Raw genomic sequence first — 18,554 nt, 5'->3', positions numbered from 1 at the left:
GGAACTCCCATTGACAAATGGTTGAATAATGCAAACTTCTGTGTTCTTTGTGTATAGATGTAGAATGTCACTGTGACTCCAAGTCAGCTCAGAGTCAGAGCACTTGGGGACCAAATCCATTCCCAAAACTGGAGCATACGATCCAGGCTGAGCCTCTCGGAGTGCTGCACAATCAGTCCGTGGAAACAACTTTCAGCTGAGATCAAAAACATTTCTGCTTTCCTAGGCGGATGTGAAAAACTATGACAATACCTTGAAGAACAGGGAATTTCTCCCTGGTATCCTGGACAATGTTCATCCCTCAACCAACATAATTAAATCAAATTATGGGGTCAGTAGTGGAGAGCCTGCTTTGTGCTAATGACATTGTTTCTGTCTTTCCAGTACTCCAAAGTGTGGCAGCATTTAAGAAATACTTTACTGACTGTAAAGCACTTTGAGATGGTATGTTCTTTCCTTGTTAATAAATCCTTGACTGAAATATAAGCGGCTTCATACCTGAACAGGGTCAGCATGCACGGAATTCCAATGATGTTTGCATTTTGTTCAGTGCCGTAGAGCAGCTCAGCCTTGCCTTCACTTGGAGGGTGAGCTGCTTCTTCATCCAGCAGAGCTATCAACGCTTTCACCGTTCTCCGACCACCATATGCCGTAGCATGGTTGATAGCATAAACCTTGGGCTAACAATTATTTTAGAAAACATATTTACCAAAAGAATAAGACCAATTACAAAATAAAAGAGACCATTCAGTCCATCGCATATATGCTGGAGCTGTCCTAATCAGTGCCACCCCCACACTTCTTGCCCCAAAGCCCTGCAAGTGTTTGCTTTTCATGTATTTAATCATTTCCCTTTAATATTTACACCACTCCCACTGCCTTCGAAGGCAGCAAATTCCAGATTCATAAATTGAAAAAGACGATATGTGAACATACAAAATAGGAGGAAGGCTATTTAGCTCTAAGTCCATTTGGCCATTCGATAAGATTATGGCTTAACTGTATGGCAGTTATTCACTCATGGGAATCCCTGCCTGGACCAACACTTGTTACCCATCCTTAGTCGCCCTTGAGAAAGTGGTGGCAGTCCATGTGCTGTGGGTGGACCCATAATGCTGTTAGGGAGGGAACATGCTGAATTTTACTCTCCCACTTGGCCCCATAATCTTCATTTCTCCTGCCACAGGAAGTTTACACCTTATAAAAATCTCTCAGTAAACTCTGCAAACATTGGACCATCTACGACAGTGATTGGAACAATGACCAGGTAGATCGCATTGACTAGGAGATCCCTGATTGGGGTTGTTAACCAGGGCCAATCAGGGAACCCTGGCTGATGGGTATTAACAGGCGATTTTAAAGGTCTCCTCAGTTGAGGGACTTGGTTTGAGATCTCACTGGTCACAGCCCATGTACAGTGCATATGTAGACAACGGGTGACTTGACAGGATACCAGCCTCTGTCCAGTTATTTCACCTTCCAAGTATTTCCTTTTGCTCACCATTCTCATTTCTTTTCCACTCTCTGTCTACATGTGTAGTAGGAAGGACTTTTATGTCATTACAAGCTTCAACAAGTACAAGTATACGTCAACAATTCATCATTTGTCAGTAGCTGAAATCTATTTATTTGTAATTCTTGCTGATTTTCCCATTCTGGTCTGTGCTTTCTGCAAACCTGGGTCTAAAAGACAGGGAAACTGGGGAATACTGTGTTCTTCTAGAAATCTTTAACTGGATGACACCAGGAATAGTGGGGCTTCATTCCCAGCACACTGCCTCTGTGAGGTGTAACAATACAAGAGATTTAAGATGGGCAATAAGGAAATCCTTTTCCTACTTCACTGAAACACTAATACCCCTCCCCATTTGTACAGCCACCTGATCATTGTTAACTGCAATAAAAATCCCAGAAGGGTTTGTACAGGTCTGGTGCTTCCAGATTGAACTTTACTTCATCCCATTTCCTCTGTTACTAACTTCATAGAATTTCAATTTGCAACGCAAAAACATGAAGAACACCCTTATTTTGGAACACCTAAAACTGAAGGCTTCAAACTTAAATACACTTTGGAACAGTTATTTAATAAGAGTCAAATTTTTCAGACAGTAGCAGGAATATGACAGATAATTTGAAAATCAATAACAGAGCTTCTACATAGAGCAAGAGTGTTGTCAAGTGATTTTAAGGATCTTTAAGTCAGTAAGCTCATCTTTTGTTGCATAAATACTGAATACATTTATCCAAAAATTCAGGCTGCACTACTAATCCAGGGATTAACTCAAATCCCTGGGAGATGTGTCATGATAAGGAAATTTGGACAAAGCAAAGCAATGGGAGATGGATCAGAAAGGGCTATTACCCGTGCAGGACTGATGTCAGTCATCGTTTCATCTGTGGACTCATGCTGACAGTTGACGACATTATTAATCCTCATTGTTAGATCTTCTGAGGCCTCCTCAGCAGCCAGACAGAATGGGCTCTCATTGCTTTTCCCTTTAAACAGTCGTCTTTTGATGCAGGACAGGATCTGACCAGCTGCAATACTAAAAAACGAAGACATTATCCTTTCACTCTGTTCCTGGCCAGTCTGCACTCCATGGACAACAACTGCTACAAAGTGCTGCTGCCTGTACTCTAACTTACACTGAGTCCTAATCAGCTATCACCTGGAAACTCTCTAACTTGGATTGGCTTACGATTGATAAACGACTTGACTTCAAAATTCCAAGTCAGTTTTCAAATCCCTCCTTGGATCCTCTCCTATCATGTAATGCCAACCCTCTGATCGCTGTGTTCCTCCAATTCTCCCCTCTTGGGCACCCCACCATGGTGATCACTCCATCACAGTAACAGTAGCACAGGCCAGCGTGAAAATCCCAGCAAAAGCTGATGGGAATTTCAATTAAACCTGAAATTAAGAAAGCTTTGGTTCAATGGAGAATACAGGAGGGCATGTCAGGAGCAGCACAGGTACGCCTCAAAATGAGGTCTCGACCTGGTGAAACTACAGCATAAGCAGTAAGTGATTGACAGGGCAAAGCAAATTCGCGGCAAAATTTGAGCTCTGCAGTCCTGCCGTGTTAGGTCATGAATGGCAGTGGCCAATTAAAACATTGAGTGGAAACTGGATGGCCACAAAGCAGGGCAAATCCAACCACCAATTACTGCCTCTTCAGCTAATGCTCCATCAGCAAAACAGATGAGTGATCATTGACAGGGCACTTATTGAATAATAATCTGCTGACAAATACATCTTCACATCCCGTTTAAAAAAGTGAATAAAAAGGGGAAAAAGACCCTTCTCCATGCAGGATGGTGGAAATCTCTTGGCAAAATGCAGGTGTTTACTTAATCAACTCTGAATTGGAGCTTGGTAGGTTGTTGCTACCCAAGGGGATAGAAGGAGATGAAGCCAGACTTGATGGATGGAGTTTGGATACAGATCAACCATGACCTCATTGAACATCAGGACAGGCCCGAGGGGCTGAATGGTCCCGTATGCTCCAACAGCTTGTGCTTTGATCACCTCTTTCTGGATTCAGTTAAATTTACTCTGATGTCTATGATTTCATTACTTTAAAAATCCACCAAAACTACTCTAATTGGAATACAGCAACAGACAGACCAAAGAGAGAGAACTAAAAGAAGAGATGGAGTAGATTGTGAGAGAGTGACAGACACACCCAGGGACAGAGCGCGACACACACAAACACAATGGTGGACGCATGCGAGAGGACAGATAAACAGAGAAGCAGATAGAGAGAGCCTGTGGAACTTTTCTACAATGATAGAGCTCATTATCCAGTGAACGTTGAAAAGTTCAACATGGCAATAAACAATTTACAAAATGTTTTTAAGGGTGGTGATAAGAATTTGACAGTTTTCCATCATCTATCTGATTTGTTAATTCAGGAAGGTATGCTACCTCTTACCCAGTTTCGATCTTCAGACCTACACCACAGGACCACTATCTGAATAAGCCTTATTACCCTCACCTGATGAAAGCGATCTGCGCAACATGGGATATTACAATGGTAATTCTGGACTCTTCAATTCGGTGAAGCAACCTTTCAACAGCCAACCCAATTAACTGAGAATTATGTCTTTCAAACAGCTCACTTCTCACTCTAAGCTCCTGAGGATGGAAGTAACTGACTCCAAGCAAGATCCCACTCATGTCAAGAATAAATCTAGTCAAGAGATAATGGGAACTACAGATGCTGGAGAATCCAAGATAACAAAGTGTGGAGCTGGATGAACAGAGCAGACCAAGCAGCAGAGGACCACAAAAGCTGATGTTTCGGGCCTAGACCATTCACCAGAAAAGGGGGAGGGGACAGCGCTCTGAAATAAATAGGGAGAGAGGGGGAGATGGATTAAAGATGGATAGAGGAGAAGATAGGTGGAGAGGAGACATGCAGGTTAAAGGGGCGAGGATGGAGCCAGTAGAGGTGAGTGTAGATGGTGAGGTAGGGAGGGGATAGGTCAGTCTGGGGAGGACAACAGGTCTAGGGGGCAGGATGAGATTAGTAGGTAGGAAAATCCGCTTGTGTGCTCCCAAGATGCTGCTTGGCCTGCTGTGTTCATCCAGCTCCACACTTTGATCTCATCAAGAGATTGTCTGGTTACAATTTCATGGCTGTTGGTGGATCATGCTCTGTCTCCTACACTGACTGCGAAGCTCACTGGAATGTACTGGGGCTCTTGAAAGGCACTACACAAATGTAAATTTTAAATGCAAAGGAATTGTCTAAATGATAGATGGACATGCACACACATCTGGTCACTGCAATTTACTCAAATTATTGCAGTAACGATTATGCTTAAAAAGACAAAATTAAAAATAAAATAATGGCTGCTTGCAGGATTAAAATTTTGGTGCTTTTATGTGTGGGTGACTGTGAAAGTGGTGCTTGGTTTGGGAAGGGACATGATATTACAACCTGGCAGAGCTCGACCCTGACCTCCTAACACTGAAGCGTTTTGGCCAATTCCAAATTGTGTAATAATTGACAGTTTATGAAAAAATACCAAATGCAAGGTGCAGTCAGATTCTACTGCTGTCCCTCAGCATTACTGGGAATTCAGGGCAATGCCACAGTTCTGATCATTTAAAGAGAAATGCAAATAGAACCAATGAGTTTGCCAAGCAAAACAGTAATATGGAAGATGGTCACAGCATTCTCTCTATTTCTCCTTCCCAGTCATTTGTATTGGACTCAAGGCATAAGCCATTGGAGTCACTTGCAAAAGATACTGTTTCAAAAGATTTACATTCATATAACACCTTTCATATCTCAAATTTTGACAAAGTATTTTACAGCCAACAAAGCATAGTCTTAACGCACAACTTAATTTGCGCACAGCAAAGTCCCATAAACAGCAAACTAACCACAGCATTACTTCGGTCACGACTTCAGTGGAGGGATAAATATTGACCAAGGCTCCAGGGAGAACGGTCCTCCTATGCTTGTGTCAATTGATCTCTCATGCCAGAGACTATTTCCCAGGGCAGAAAAGGCTAACACGAGGGGTCATAGTTTTAAGCTGGTTGGAGGCAAGTATAGAGGGGATGTCAGAGGCGGGTTCTTTACACAGAGTTGAGACCATGGAATGCATTGCCAGCAGCAGTTGTGGAAGCAAGGTCATTGGGGTCATTTAAGAGACTGCTGGACATGTATATGGTCACAGAAATTTGAGGGTGCATACATGAGGATCAATGGTCGGCACAACATTGTGGGCTGAAGGGCCTGTTCTGTGCTGTACTGTTCTACTGCTCTATGTTCTATGACTACCTGAAGGAGCAATGCTCCAAAGCTTGTGATTTCAAATAAATCTGTTGGACTATAACCTGGTGTGGTGTGACTCCTGAGTTAGTCCAACCCAGGCCAACAGCGACACCACCTCATTAGGGCAACAAACAATCATTTCAGATCATAAATAATAAAATGTGAGGCTGGATGAACACAGCAGGCCAAGCAACATCTCAGGAGCACAAAAGCTGACGTTTCGGGCCTAGACCCTTCATCAGAGAGGGGGCTAGGGTGAGGGTTCTGGAATAAATAGGGAGAGAGGGGGAGGCAGACCGATGATGGAGAGTAAAGAAGATAGGTGGAGAGAGTATAGGTGGGGAGGGGATAGGTCAGTCCAGGGAAGACGGACAGGTCAAGGAGGTGGGATGAGGTTAGTAGGTAGATGGAGGTGCGGCTTGGGGTGGGAGGAAGGGATGGGTGAGAGGAAGAACCGGTTAGGGAGGCAGAGACAGGTTGGACTGGTTTTGGGATGCAGTGGGGGGAGGGGAAGAGATGGGCTGGTTGTGTGGTGCAGTGGGGGGAGGGGATGAACTGGGCTGCTTTAGGGATGCAGTAGGGGAAGGGGAGATTTTGAAACTGGTGAAGTCCACATTGATACCATTGGGCTGCAGGGTTCCCAGGCGGAATATGAGTTGCTGTTCCTGCAACCTTCGGGTGGCATCATTGTGGCACTGCAGGAGGCCCATGATGGACATGTCATCAAGAGAATGGGAGGGGGAGTGGAAATGGTTTGCGACTGGGAGATGCAGTTGTTTATTGCGAACCGAGCGGAGGTGTTCTGCAAAGTGGTCCCCAAGCCGCCGCTTGGTTTCCCCAATGTAGAGGAAGCCACACCGGGTACAGTGGATGCAGTATACCACATTGGCAGATGTGCAGATGAACCTCTGCTTAATGTGGAAAGTCATCTTGGGGCCTGGGATAGGGGTGAGGGAGAAGGTGTGGGGGCAAGTGTAGCATTTCCTGCGGTTGCAGGGCAGTGTGGAGCGAACAAGGGAGTCACGGAGAGAGTGGTCTCTCCGCAAAGCAGACAGGGGTGGGGATGGAAAAATGTCTTGGGTGGTGGGGTCGGATTGTAGATGGCGGAAGTGTCGGAGGATGATGCGTTGTATCCGGAGATTGGTGGGGTGGTGTGTGTGAACGAGGGGGATCCTCTTTGGGCGGTTGTGGCGGGGGCGGGGTGTGAGGGATGTGTTGCGGGAAATGCGGGAGACACGGTCAAGGGCACTCTCGACCACTGTGGGGGGAAGTTGCGGTCCTTGAAGAACTTGGACACCTGGGATGTGCGGGAGTGGAATGCCTCATTGTGGGAGCAGATGCGACGGAGGCGGAGGAATTGGGAATAGGGGATGGAATTTTTGCAGGAGGGTGGGTGGGAGGAGGTGTATTCTAGGTAGCTGTGGGAGTCGGTGGGCTTGAAACAGACATCAGTTACAAGCTGGTTGCCTGAGATGGAGAAAGAGATCCAGGAAGGTGAGGGGTGTGCTGGAGATGGCCCAGGTGAACTGAAGGTTGGGGTGGAGGGTGTTGGTGAAGTGGATGAACTGTTCGAGCTCCTCTGGGGAGCAAGAGGCGGCGCCGATACAGTCATCAATGTAACGGAGGAAGAGGTGGGGTTTGGGGCCTGTGTAGGTGCGGAAGAGGGACTGTTCCACATAACCTACAAAGAGGCAGGCATAGCTGGGGCCCATGCGGATGCCCATGGCCACCCCCTTAGTCTGTAGGAAGTGGGAGGAGTCGAAAGAGAAGTTGTTGAGTGTGAGGACGAGTTCAGCTAGTCGGATGAGGGTGTCTGTGGAGGGGGACTGGTCGGGCCTGCGGGACAGGAAGAAGCGGAGGGCCTTGAGGCCATCTGCATGGGGAATGCAGGTGTTTCGGGACTGGACGCCCATGGTGAAAATGAGGTGTTGGGGGCCAGGGAATTGGAAGTCCTGGAGGAGGTGGAGGGCGTGGGTGGTGTCACGGACGTAGGTGGGGAGTTCCTAGACCAAAGGGGAGAAAATGGAGTCCAGATAGGTGGAGATGAGTTCGGTGGGGCAGGAGCAGCCTGAGACGATGGGTCGACCAGCGCAGGCAGGTTTGTGGATTTTGGGAAGGAGATAGAAACGGGCCGTGCGGGGTTGGGGTCAGATCATAAACTTTGTTTTTCAGAGATCAGTTGTTGACAATGATCCTTCTGTCACCATTCACATCACATTTAGCCCCATCTTTCATTCTTTTATTTATTCTATTTCTGCTTCATATCTTTGTCAATCTCTTTTACCCTCAACGCTACCATAAATGCTGTCAGAAAACGGCTAAGGACCTAACTTGATCAGTGCTTGCAGACTTCACATCCTTCCAGCTATTCAGCAATGGTAGGCACATCACCCTGCAATACATCCACTGACATGCTGCCCTGTCCTTGCATGGCAACATGGCAAAATGGACTTGAATGAAGACAAAAAACAGAACCAGCGGAGAGTGTCTGCTAATGAGATATTGCAAAGCTGTGGACAACTATGATAGAGCCCAAGACCCAGCAGTGGTGAATCAGCCGTGTCACTGCACTAGCCATCTAGAACGTGAGGCTAATATAGGTTTGAGTCCCATCATGGCAGATGGTGACATTTGAATGATTCAAAAACAATCTGGAATTAGAAGTCTAATCATGATCACATAATCTCTGCAGATTGCTGAAAGGGCCCATCTGGTTCACTGATGCTCTTTGGGGAAGGAAATTGGTTATCCCTGCCCAGTCTGACCTACATGTGACTCCAGACCCACAGCAATATAGGTGATTCTTACGTGCTCCCTACAGTACTTAGCCATAATTAATGTTTACGAAGCCTAAACAAAAGAACTAAACCAGACAGACTATCAGGTATCGACAGGCACTGGAAACAATAGCAAACTTAGTCCTGTCAACTCTGCAGCATCCTCCTTATCAACATTTGGAGGCAAGTGTAAAGTTGGGAGCACTATCCCACAGACTAGTCAAGCAGCAACTTGACATGGTCTGTAAGGTATGATTCTGAGAGCACAGCTATGTCCCAGGCACCACCATCGTTATCTCTGGATCTCTCACGTCCCAGTTGCAGGACAGACCCAACAGAGGTGGCAGCACAGTGGTACACAGTAGGGAGGGAGTTGCTGAGAGAGTCCTTACCATTGACTCCAGATCCCACAAAGAGACCACAACTGGTCAGTTTCATAGAACATAGAACGGCACAGTACAGGCTCTTAGGGCCACAGTGTTGTGCTGAACATTTATCTTAATCCTAAGATCTGTCTAACATCCACCCCTTCCTTATACTATCATCCATATGCCTATCTAATAGTCGCTTAAATGCTCCCAATGAGGCCGACTCCCCTACCACTGAGTAAAGAACCTACCTCTGATGTCTCCCCTATATCTACCTCCACTCACTTTAAAACTATGTCCCCCCATAATAGCTACCTCCACCCTAGGAAAAGTCTCTGGCTGTCCACTCTATCTATAGCTCTGATCATTTTGTACACCTCTATCAAGTCACCTCTCATCCTTCATCATTCTAAAGAGAAAAGTCCTAGCTCTCTCAACCTTTCCTCATAAGACATTCCCTCTTTTCCAGGTAACATCCTGGTAAACCTCCTCTGCACCTTTTCCAATGATTCCACATCTTTCCTGTAATGACATGACCAGAAAAGGACACAATACTCCAGATGTGGCTGAACCAGGCTTTTATACAGCTGGAGCATAACTTCACGGCTCTTGCACTCGACCCCTTTATTAAGGAAAGCTAACACACCATACACCTTTTTAACAACTCTATCCACCTGGGTGGCAGCTTTCAGGGAACTGAGGGCATGAACCCCAAGATTCCTCTGCTCCTCCACACTGCCAAGAATCTTTCCGTTAATCTGCTTTCAAGTTTGTCCTTCTAAAATGATTCACCTCACACTTTTCAGGGTCAACATCCATCTGCCAGTTCTCAGCCCAGCTCTGCATTCTATCTATGTCCCTTTGTAACCTAGAACAGCCCTCTGCACTGTCCACAAATCTTGATGTTTCCCTTGAAGTCACTCACTGTCTGTACTTGGAAATATACAGTCCGTTGCTGGGTCAAAATTCTGTGACTCCTTCCCTATCAGGATTGTAGGGCTGCCTTCGCCACATAATTTGCATTGGTTCAAGGAGGAAGTTCATCAACACATCATCAAGGGGCAATTAGTGCTGGAGAATAAATGCTGGCCTAGAAAGATATCCCACAAACAAAATAAAATAAAAATCATGGAGTGGATCAAGCAAATTGCTATGTTGCTTCCTTATTCCCTTTCTCAGCCCCAGGACACGATCAGCAAGCTGATGGTAAAACTATAGATCTCCCATTTTCCATTCCACTTACCTCTCGTTATATCAACTTTCTTTTACAAATTTCCCCCTGCCAGGTTCCCCAAGGATTGCCACCTTCTACAACTGCCCCAGAAGATGGGCAGTCAGTTTGGCTTTGATGAAAAGGCTGCTGTTAATACAGGGTGGGCACCCCGAGTCCAGAACCCTTGGGACCCCATCACGCTGGATATCAGATTTGTAAAACAAAATCATTAAGCCTAGCCCAGATCAGGTTTAAATGCATAAGAGAAACAAGTAACTAGTTGATGGTACAGAACTTGAACATGGCTAAAAATATATACATTTAGCTGATGCCTTCAAACGTCCATTCATTAGGACCATTGGTAAGAATACCAACATCAAGAGAAAACAAAGTTTGTACTGCACAGGAGTTGGATTGGCTGGTAAGTAGATTCTGGTTGGTGCCTGGACACAAGCTAAGTCAGCATTTATTGCCCATTCCCAATTGCCCTGGAGAAGTGGAGGTTGGTGAGCCATATTCTTGAACACTGCTGTAGAAACTGCTCCCAGAGAGTTAATTATCCACTGGTCAGATGCCTGGTCCTTTAAATAACATTGGTGCGGGTTTCTGCTCATTGCTCCCTTGGCAAACAATGAGCAGGTTGACCGAATGTTCATTGAACAAACTTGGAACCTGGTGTCACACGAGGCAACTGGGAGTCGTCAGGATGGCATCCATTCAAGGTCCTGTGGCACACAGGAACACACTTATACGTGCCCTTCCTATCCAGCAGGATTGTGCAGATTGTGATTGTCAGTACTACACAAATTGGATGCAATCCCATGATCATTAGCTGTCTGACTCTTCAGATTTTGCCTGAGCTATTGAGCAGTTCCAGCGTAGGGTTCTTTTACTCTTTCAATTTCAGGTTTCCAGCATCCACAGCATTGCACTATTTGTCAAAAGGCCCTGTCTCTTCTCCAAAGCACATCAACCCCTTTGTTCAAGGAAACAGGTGATTCACCCCATCCAGACCCTTGCTTTGAGAAAGCTGGGGCCCAATGAGTGCGCAAATCATGGCCAGATTTGTGGCCGTCCTGGCAGAACACGGTCCAACATAGCAGCTGCAACAGCTGCTGAGTGCTGGCCCTCCCTAGAGTTTGGTCAGCTGGACATACTCAAATAATAAAATGCAAATTAAAAGAAAGAGGCAACAGGACAGAATTACATAATCTAGTGTCTTTAAAAGAATCTCACTTACTGTCACTTGACCTATTTCAATTACTTCCCTGTGAGCTTTCTATGCACTGTGACCACGACACAGCAGACTGATTAAACACATGGTCATTTATGACTTAAGGAATAAAGGGAGGTGGATTAAACTGAACAGCTGCTTAACCCTTATTCCCAGAATGAGAGACAACTTGATGTTCCAATCAATGCAAACTCAGCATTTTAAAAACTTTGGCAATTGATTCTATAAAACCTGACAAGTCTATCTACTTTTCTTGCTTCTTCATTCATGCAGTTCAAGTTTATTTTTGCTTTAAGCCTTGCTTTGAACAGTGAATGAACAATTTTATATATGTTTTAATAACTTCTACTGTCTTTCAGTGAAAATCATAGAAGATGACCATTCATTCCACTGTACCTATGTTAGCTACTTGAAAGAGATGCTCAGTTTAATAGGAGGTACAAAGTTATATTTTAAGCCTTCCCTGAAGTGAGAATAATTAGAGCTTCAGGCGCTCTCCTTACTAAACTGTCAGGTTCAAAACTTCGAAATCTATGGGGGGAGAAAAATGATGCTCTTTTCTTGTACAAGTTGCTGCAAAATTGTAAAGAACCTTATTTTCTTACTGATTTGGCTCTCTGTATTAGCTTACACACCTGAATTTTGTTAGGACACAAGTACATGGAGGAAGGATGGGGGCTGATAAAAATTGGAGTTGGGATCACCAAACCCAGAGGGTGTGTTTGAAGCCAGTCAAGATGAAATATCTGTCTCAAGGCTGTAGGACTTTGTTGTAAAATTAAAAAAATGCTCCTCTTCATTCCAATACACTGCTCATGTGAACTCGTGCTCCCTACCTACAGTCCCTGATACCTATTAGCATTGCCTCTCCCAACCCAAATGGCCCTTTATAGCTTCTATGCCAACTCATGACATGAACACCCAATCGCCTTTTTATGTTTATACCACCTTCCTCCATGAGGAGACCTTGGGATCTATGTTGAGATAAATAAGGTCAAGTGTCAACTGTTTCAGGAGATGGTAGGAACTGCAGATGCTGGACAATGAGATAACCACATGTATAGCTGGATGAACACAGCAGACCAAGCGGCATCAGAGGAGCAGGAAGGCTGATGTTTTGGGCCTAGGCCCTTCATCAGAAAAGGGGGAGGGGGAATGGGGTTCTGAAATAAAGTGGGAGAGAGGGGGAGGCGGATCAGAGATGGATAGAGGAGAAGATAGGTAGAGAGGAGACAGACAGGTCAAAGAGGTGGGGATGGAGCCAGTGAAGATGAGTGTAGGTGAGGATGTAGGGAGGAGATAGGTCAGTCCGGGGAGGATGGACAGGTCAAGGGTGTGGGATAAGGTTAGTAGGTAGGAGATGTGGCTTGAGGTGGGAGGAGGGGCTAGGTCGGAGGAAGAACAGTTTAGGGAGGTGGGGACGAGCTGGGCTGGTTTTGGGATGCAGTAGAGGGAGGGGTTGGGCTGCAGGGTTCCCAAGCGGAATATGAGTTGCTGTACCTGCAACCTTCGGGTGGCATCATTGTGGCACTGCAGGAGGCCCAGGATGGACATGTCATCTGCAGAATGGGAGGGGGAGTTGACATGGTTTGCGACTGGGAGGTGTAGTTATTTATGGCAAACCAAGCACAGGTGTTCTGCAAAGCAGCGTCCAAGCCTCTGCATGGTCCCTGATGTAAAGGAAGCCACAGAGAGTACAGTGGATGCAGTATACCACATTAACAGATGTGCAGGTGAAAATCTGCTTGATGTGGAAGGTCTTCTTGGGGCCTGGGATGGGGATGAGGGAGGAGGTGTGGGGGCAGGTGCAGCGCTTCCTGCAATTCATCCACTTCACAAACATCTTCCAACCCAACCTTAAGTTCACCTGGACCATCTCTGATACCTCTCTCTCCTTCCTGGGCCTCTGTTTCCATCTCTGGCAATCACCTGGAAACCAATATCCATTTCAAGCCCACCAACTCCCACAGCCATCCCCGTAATCCCAATTCCTTCACCTCTACCGCATCTGCTCCCAGGATGAGGCATTCCACCCCTGAACATCTCAGAAGTCCTCGTTTTTCAAGGACCACAACTCCGCCCCCTCAGTGGTTGAGAACATCCTGGGCCACATCTCTTGCAATTCATCCCTCACAATAGCAACCAAAACAGAACCCCCTCGTCCTCACATACCACCCCACCAACCTTCAGATCCACACATCATCCTCTGACACTTCCACCATCTGCAATCTGACCCCACCAAAGACATTTTCCCCTCCCCACTCTTATCTGCTTTCCGGAGGGACCACTCTGACTCCCTTCCGCACTCCACATTCCCTCCAACCCCACCACACCCGGCACTTTTCCCTGCAACAGCAGGAAGTGCTACAATGATGCCACCCAAAGGTTGCAGGAACAGCAACTCGTATTTCGCTTGGGAACCCTGCAGCCCAATGGTATCAATGTGGACTTCACCAGCTTCAAAATCTCCCCTTCACCCACCGCATCCCAAAACCAGCCCAGTTTGTCCCCTCCCCTCACTGCACCACACAACCAGCCCAGCTCGTCCCCTCCACCCACTGCATCCCAAAACCAGCCCAGCCTGTCTCTGCCTCCCTACCCAGTTCTTCCTCTCACCCATCCCGTCCTCCCACCTCAAGCCGCACCTCCATTTCCTACCTACTAACCTCACCCCACCTCCTTGACCTCAAGCTTCAAAATCTCCCCTCCCCCTACTGCATCTCAAAACTAGCCCAGCTCATTCCCACCTCCCTAACATGTCCTTCCTCCCACCCATCCCATATTCCCACCTCAAGCCACATCGCCTCCCCACCCCCCCCCCCCCCATCTCCTACCTACTAACCTCATCCCACCCCCTTGACCTGTCCGTCCTCCCTGGACTGACCTATCTCCTCCCTACCTACACTCACCCTTACTGGCTCCATCCCCGCCTCTTTGGCCTGTGTCTCCTCTCCACCTTCGATCCACCTCCCTCTCTCCCTATTTATTTCAGAAGCCCCTTTCCCTCCCCCATTTCTGAAGAAGGATCTAGGCCCAAAACATCAGCCTTCCTGCTCCTCTGATGCTGCCTGGCCTGCTGTGTTCTTGCGTCTCCATCTCCGTATTGTAGGACAGTGTTGTTAGGCATAGCACAAATCGTTTATTTTTCTTCTACTTCACTTTCTGAAGCATTTTCAGAAGGGTTCTCAATCGTTCATTTAAGTACATATAACCACCTTTCTAAACAACTCTGTGCCACTCTCAGAACTCAAACTAAAATAAAACCATATCTCTTCATTCTCAGCTCAAGTGTAGAAATACATATCGAACTTAAAGCTACATATGGTTTAGTCTACCCATGAACCAGGCTTCAAAATAAAAACAAATCACGAGCCTTCATCACACTTCTGCCATTTTTTTGTGCTTGGTATGTGTTGTTGGAATGTAGAACCAATTGTCAGCTCCACACTTTAGCAAGGATGTCAGAGTCTTGGAGAAGGCCAGAGAAGAGATTGATTACAAAGTATTATGGATGATGAGCTCAAATTATGTGGAGAGATTGGAGAAGCTGGGGCTGTTCATCATAAAACAGATTAAAGCAAGAGATTTCATAGGGCTGTTTAGAATCATGAGTCTGTCACCAGTTTCTCATGACAGAGCAACCAGTAACCTGAAGGCATGGAATTTCAGAAAAAAAAGTTAATGGACGAAAGAATCAGATGGGATCAGAGCTTTCTTTTCCCCCATAAAACACAAAGCGAGAGAGGATGTCTTGAATGTGAACCTGAAAGAGGGGTTGGAGCAGATTTAATTATAACTTTTAAAAAAAAAAAAAAAGAGGTGGAAGAAACAGAAAAAAGGGGAAAGTTCGCACAACCATGAAAAAAGATTAGGCTACTTGGATTGAATAGACAGCTCCAAAGAGCCAGAACAGGAACTATGGGCCAAATGGCATCCCTCTGCACTACTAGATTCAATGATATCAATGTTGTTCTTCAGAACCTAAGTGCTGGAAGCTGAAATAGAAAATTCAGTCCCTTGAACCTGTTCCACCATTCAATACGATCACGGCCAGCCTCAACACAATTCTCCTGCGTGTCCCAGCCTCTACCAGAATACCACAAATTCATTAACCTTAGAGAAATAATTCCTCCTCAACTCTGTTTTAAATCTCCACCCCTCAGTCTAAAGCTACTACCTCTTTTTCTAAGAGGAAGCATCCTGTCTATATGTACTTTTGTCATTCCCCTTTAGAATCTTATCATATCATAGAAGCCCAACAGTGTGGATTCGGCCTTTCAACCCATGGGATCAACCCTCTGAAGGGCATCTCACCTCCTACCCTATACCCATAATCCTGCATTTCTAATGGCTCATCTACCTAGCCTGCACATACTGGGCATTACGGGACAATTTAGCATTGCCAATTCACTTAACCGACACATCTGTGAACTGAGGGAGGAAAGCAGAGCACACAGAGGAAACCCAAGCAGACACGGGGTAAGCGTGCAAACTCCACACAGACAGACAGTCACTGAAGCTGGAATTGAACCCGGTCTCTGATGCTATGAGGCAGTAATGTTAACCACTGAGCTATTTGTGTAGCACAGTGGCTCAATTAGATCTCTTTTCATTTTAAGATTCTAGTAATTATTGGTCTAAACTAATATCATATAAAGTAAATATAAAAGGCCCTTTGTCTCTAATTAAAATTTACACCACTATCATTGGGAAATTTACAGTAAAAAGTCATCACATTTTGTTCAATCCACGAGCCACTAAGGAATGCTCGCTTACCTGGAATCTGGGGTTTCTCCAATTATTTCTTGCAACTTATCTATGAAATGCACCAAATCTAGAAGCCCTTTGACATGCTGCATCAGTGGGTCCTTGTTTGAAGGAGCATAGCTTTTTCCTCCAAGTTCCAAACACCTAATAAAGGATGTTGCAGCCTTGGGTTGATGGAGGAGGTAAGCAAAACACTTTGTTAGAATATGCAGTACAGAGAGGTACAAACACAAGGGATAAAATGACCTTTGGCAATCTCTTTACATGATTCACATGCATGGCAATGTCAGCAGTCAACGACTAGCTCTGGGCTGTAATTTTAGTGGAAAAGAAATTGAACTCAATCCCAAGTAAAGAAATCAATTAAAACTTGCAATTAGATTCCTTTGCCATTGCAAAATCTCTTAAAGGTGGTCCACAGGAAGGTGAGTCAACAAAAACAGACCGAGATAATTTGGGCAGGGAGACAAAATGTAAGGTCGACAAGATTGGTATTAAGGAGAGTCTTAATGGAGAGATTAAGGTATCTAGGAGAGAATTCCAGATCTTCGGGGTCTCAGCAATAGTATGGCAAGGTAGTTATTGAAGGATCAGCTAAAATTGGACAGATGTTAGACACTAGGTTTAGACGAATGGGGATATCTAGAAGGGTCAATGCAGCGTACAGCTGGACAAACACAGCAGGTCAGGCAGCAGAGGAGCAGGAAAATTGACGTTTTGGTCAGGACCTTAGAGTCCCGATGAAGGGTCCTGACCCAAAACGTCAGTTTTCCTGTTCCTCTGAAGATGCCTGACCTGCTGTGTTCCTCCAGCTCCACACACTGTATTGACTGACTGCAGCATTGGCAGTTCTTGCTATCTTCAATATCCCGGAAGGGCGTAGGACCGGAGGAGATTACAAGGAGACAGGGTGCAAGGATTTGAAAACAAGGATGGGAATTTTAAAAAAAAAAAACAATGTGTTATTTAGCTGGGAGCCAATGAAGGTCAGAGAGCTGAGTAGTGATGAATGAATGGAACTTGGTATGAGAGTTTGGATAAAGGCAGCGAGGTTTGGATGGCTTTAAGTTTGTTGGGGGGGGGGGGGGGGGGGGGGTGGAGGATGGAAGACCAGCCAGGGATGTGTATTTCAATCATCTCAAAATACCAGACAATGACGGACGACGATGGGGAACCTATTCCAGCTCCTATGATGTTCCAAGTAGCTCTGTATGTATTAATGTAATCGAATAGTACTCTGGCAGCTATTATTCAAAAAAAAAAGTATGTCTGATTTTATTCCCATTTATTGCTGAAAATTACAACCAAGTAAAAATGTTTTGTGACCAATGTTTAACAGATGTCAACAAGCTAAAGAGCTTGCACTTAAATAGCATCTATCCCAACCTCAGAATGTACCAATCTGCTTTACGGACAATGAAGTATTTTTGAGGCATTGTAGTTATAAAATTATAGCATAATAGGATAGATCATACTGGTGCTAGTTCTTTGATGGTGCAATCCAATACTCCAAATAACCTGCACTTTCCCCATGGCCCTGTATTTTGTTCTTCTGACTCCCTTTTGAATTGTATTATTGAACCTGCTTCCACTGCCCTTTCAAAGGAGCACATTCCAAATTATAAGGCAATCTCGTTTTGCTACCAGTTCTTTTACCAAATACCTTAAATCAAAGTCCTCTGGTTATTAACCCTCCTGGCAGTGGAAACTGTTTCTTTTTATTTACTTCTTCAAAATGCTTCATGACTTTGAACAGCTTGATTAAACCACCATCTAACCACCTCTGTTCTAAGTAGAACAATCCTTGTCCTAGTACACAATGCAGTTCCTTCTTCAACTGAATTGTCACTGTTGCAACAAAGTGAATGCATTCATTTTATTTGCTCACAAGGGGAGGCTGGGCCAGGCTTCGTTGCCTACCCATAATTGCACTTGAAGTGTTTGTGAGCTGTTTCCTTGAACTTTGGATTGACTAGATCTAATAAGAGCAAAATGCTGAGGATGCTGGAAATCTGAAATTACAAACGTGCTGGAGAAACTCAGCACTCAACTGTGGTAGGAGAAACAGAGTTAACGTCGAGTCCAATGATGCTCCTTCTGAACTGTTAAGAAAAAGTGTCATTGAATTCTAAACATTAACTCTGTCCCTTGGTCTGCTGATGCTGCCACACCTACTGAGTTTCTCCAGCATTTTCTGTTCAGAAATGATGAGGTGACCCGCTTAAATGATATTATTTAACAAATTAGTTTTAGCAAAGGACAGCAAGGAGAACTCCCTAAACCTTGGCCTGAACCCGTGTGGTTTTTTTATTTAAATTCATGAGAGGCAGATGGGCTGTGACTTAACTTTTTAAAAATCGAAATGATGAACTGTCTGATCAACAGTGGGGTGCTCCCTCGGCC

General features: G+C 45.3%; 1 protein-coding gene across 1 annotated transcript in view; it reads right to left on the bottom strand.

The window, feature by feature from the left end:
* Nucleotides 1-18,554, bottom strand: part of parpbp (PARP1 binding protein) — a 43,686-nt gene that overhangs the window by 6,786 nt on the left and 18,346 nt on the right. Inside the window, exons 6-8 of the mRNA XM_048548363.1 lie at nt 16,161-16,315; nt 2,363-2,546; nt 499-680 (exon numbers count right to left, since the gene is read on the bottom strand). Of these exons, the coding sequence (XP_048404320.1) occupies nt 499-680; nt 2,363-2,546; nt 16,161-16,315 (521 nt within the window). The remainder of the gene's footprint in view (nt 1-498; nt 681-2,362; nt 2,547-16,160; nt 16,316-18,554) is intronic.

The sequence above is a fragment of the Stegostoma tigrinum genome, chromosome 18, assembly GCF_030684315.1.
Source record: "Stegostoma tigrinum isolate sSteTig4 chromosome 18, sSteTig4.hap1, whole genome shotgun sequence".
Taxonomy (NCBI): domain Eukaryota; kingdom Metazoa; phylum Chordata; class Chondrichthyes; order Orectolobiformes; family Stegostomatidae; genus Stegostoma; species Stegostoma tigrinum.
This window is presented reverse-complemented; position numbering and strand designations above follow the sequence as displayed.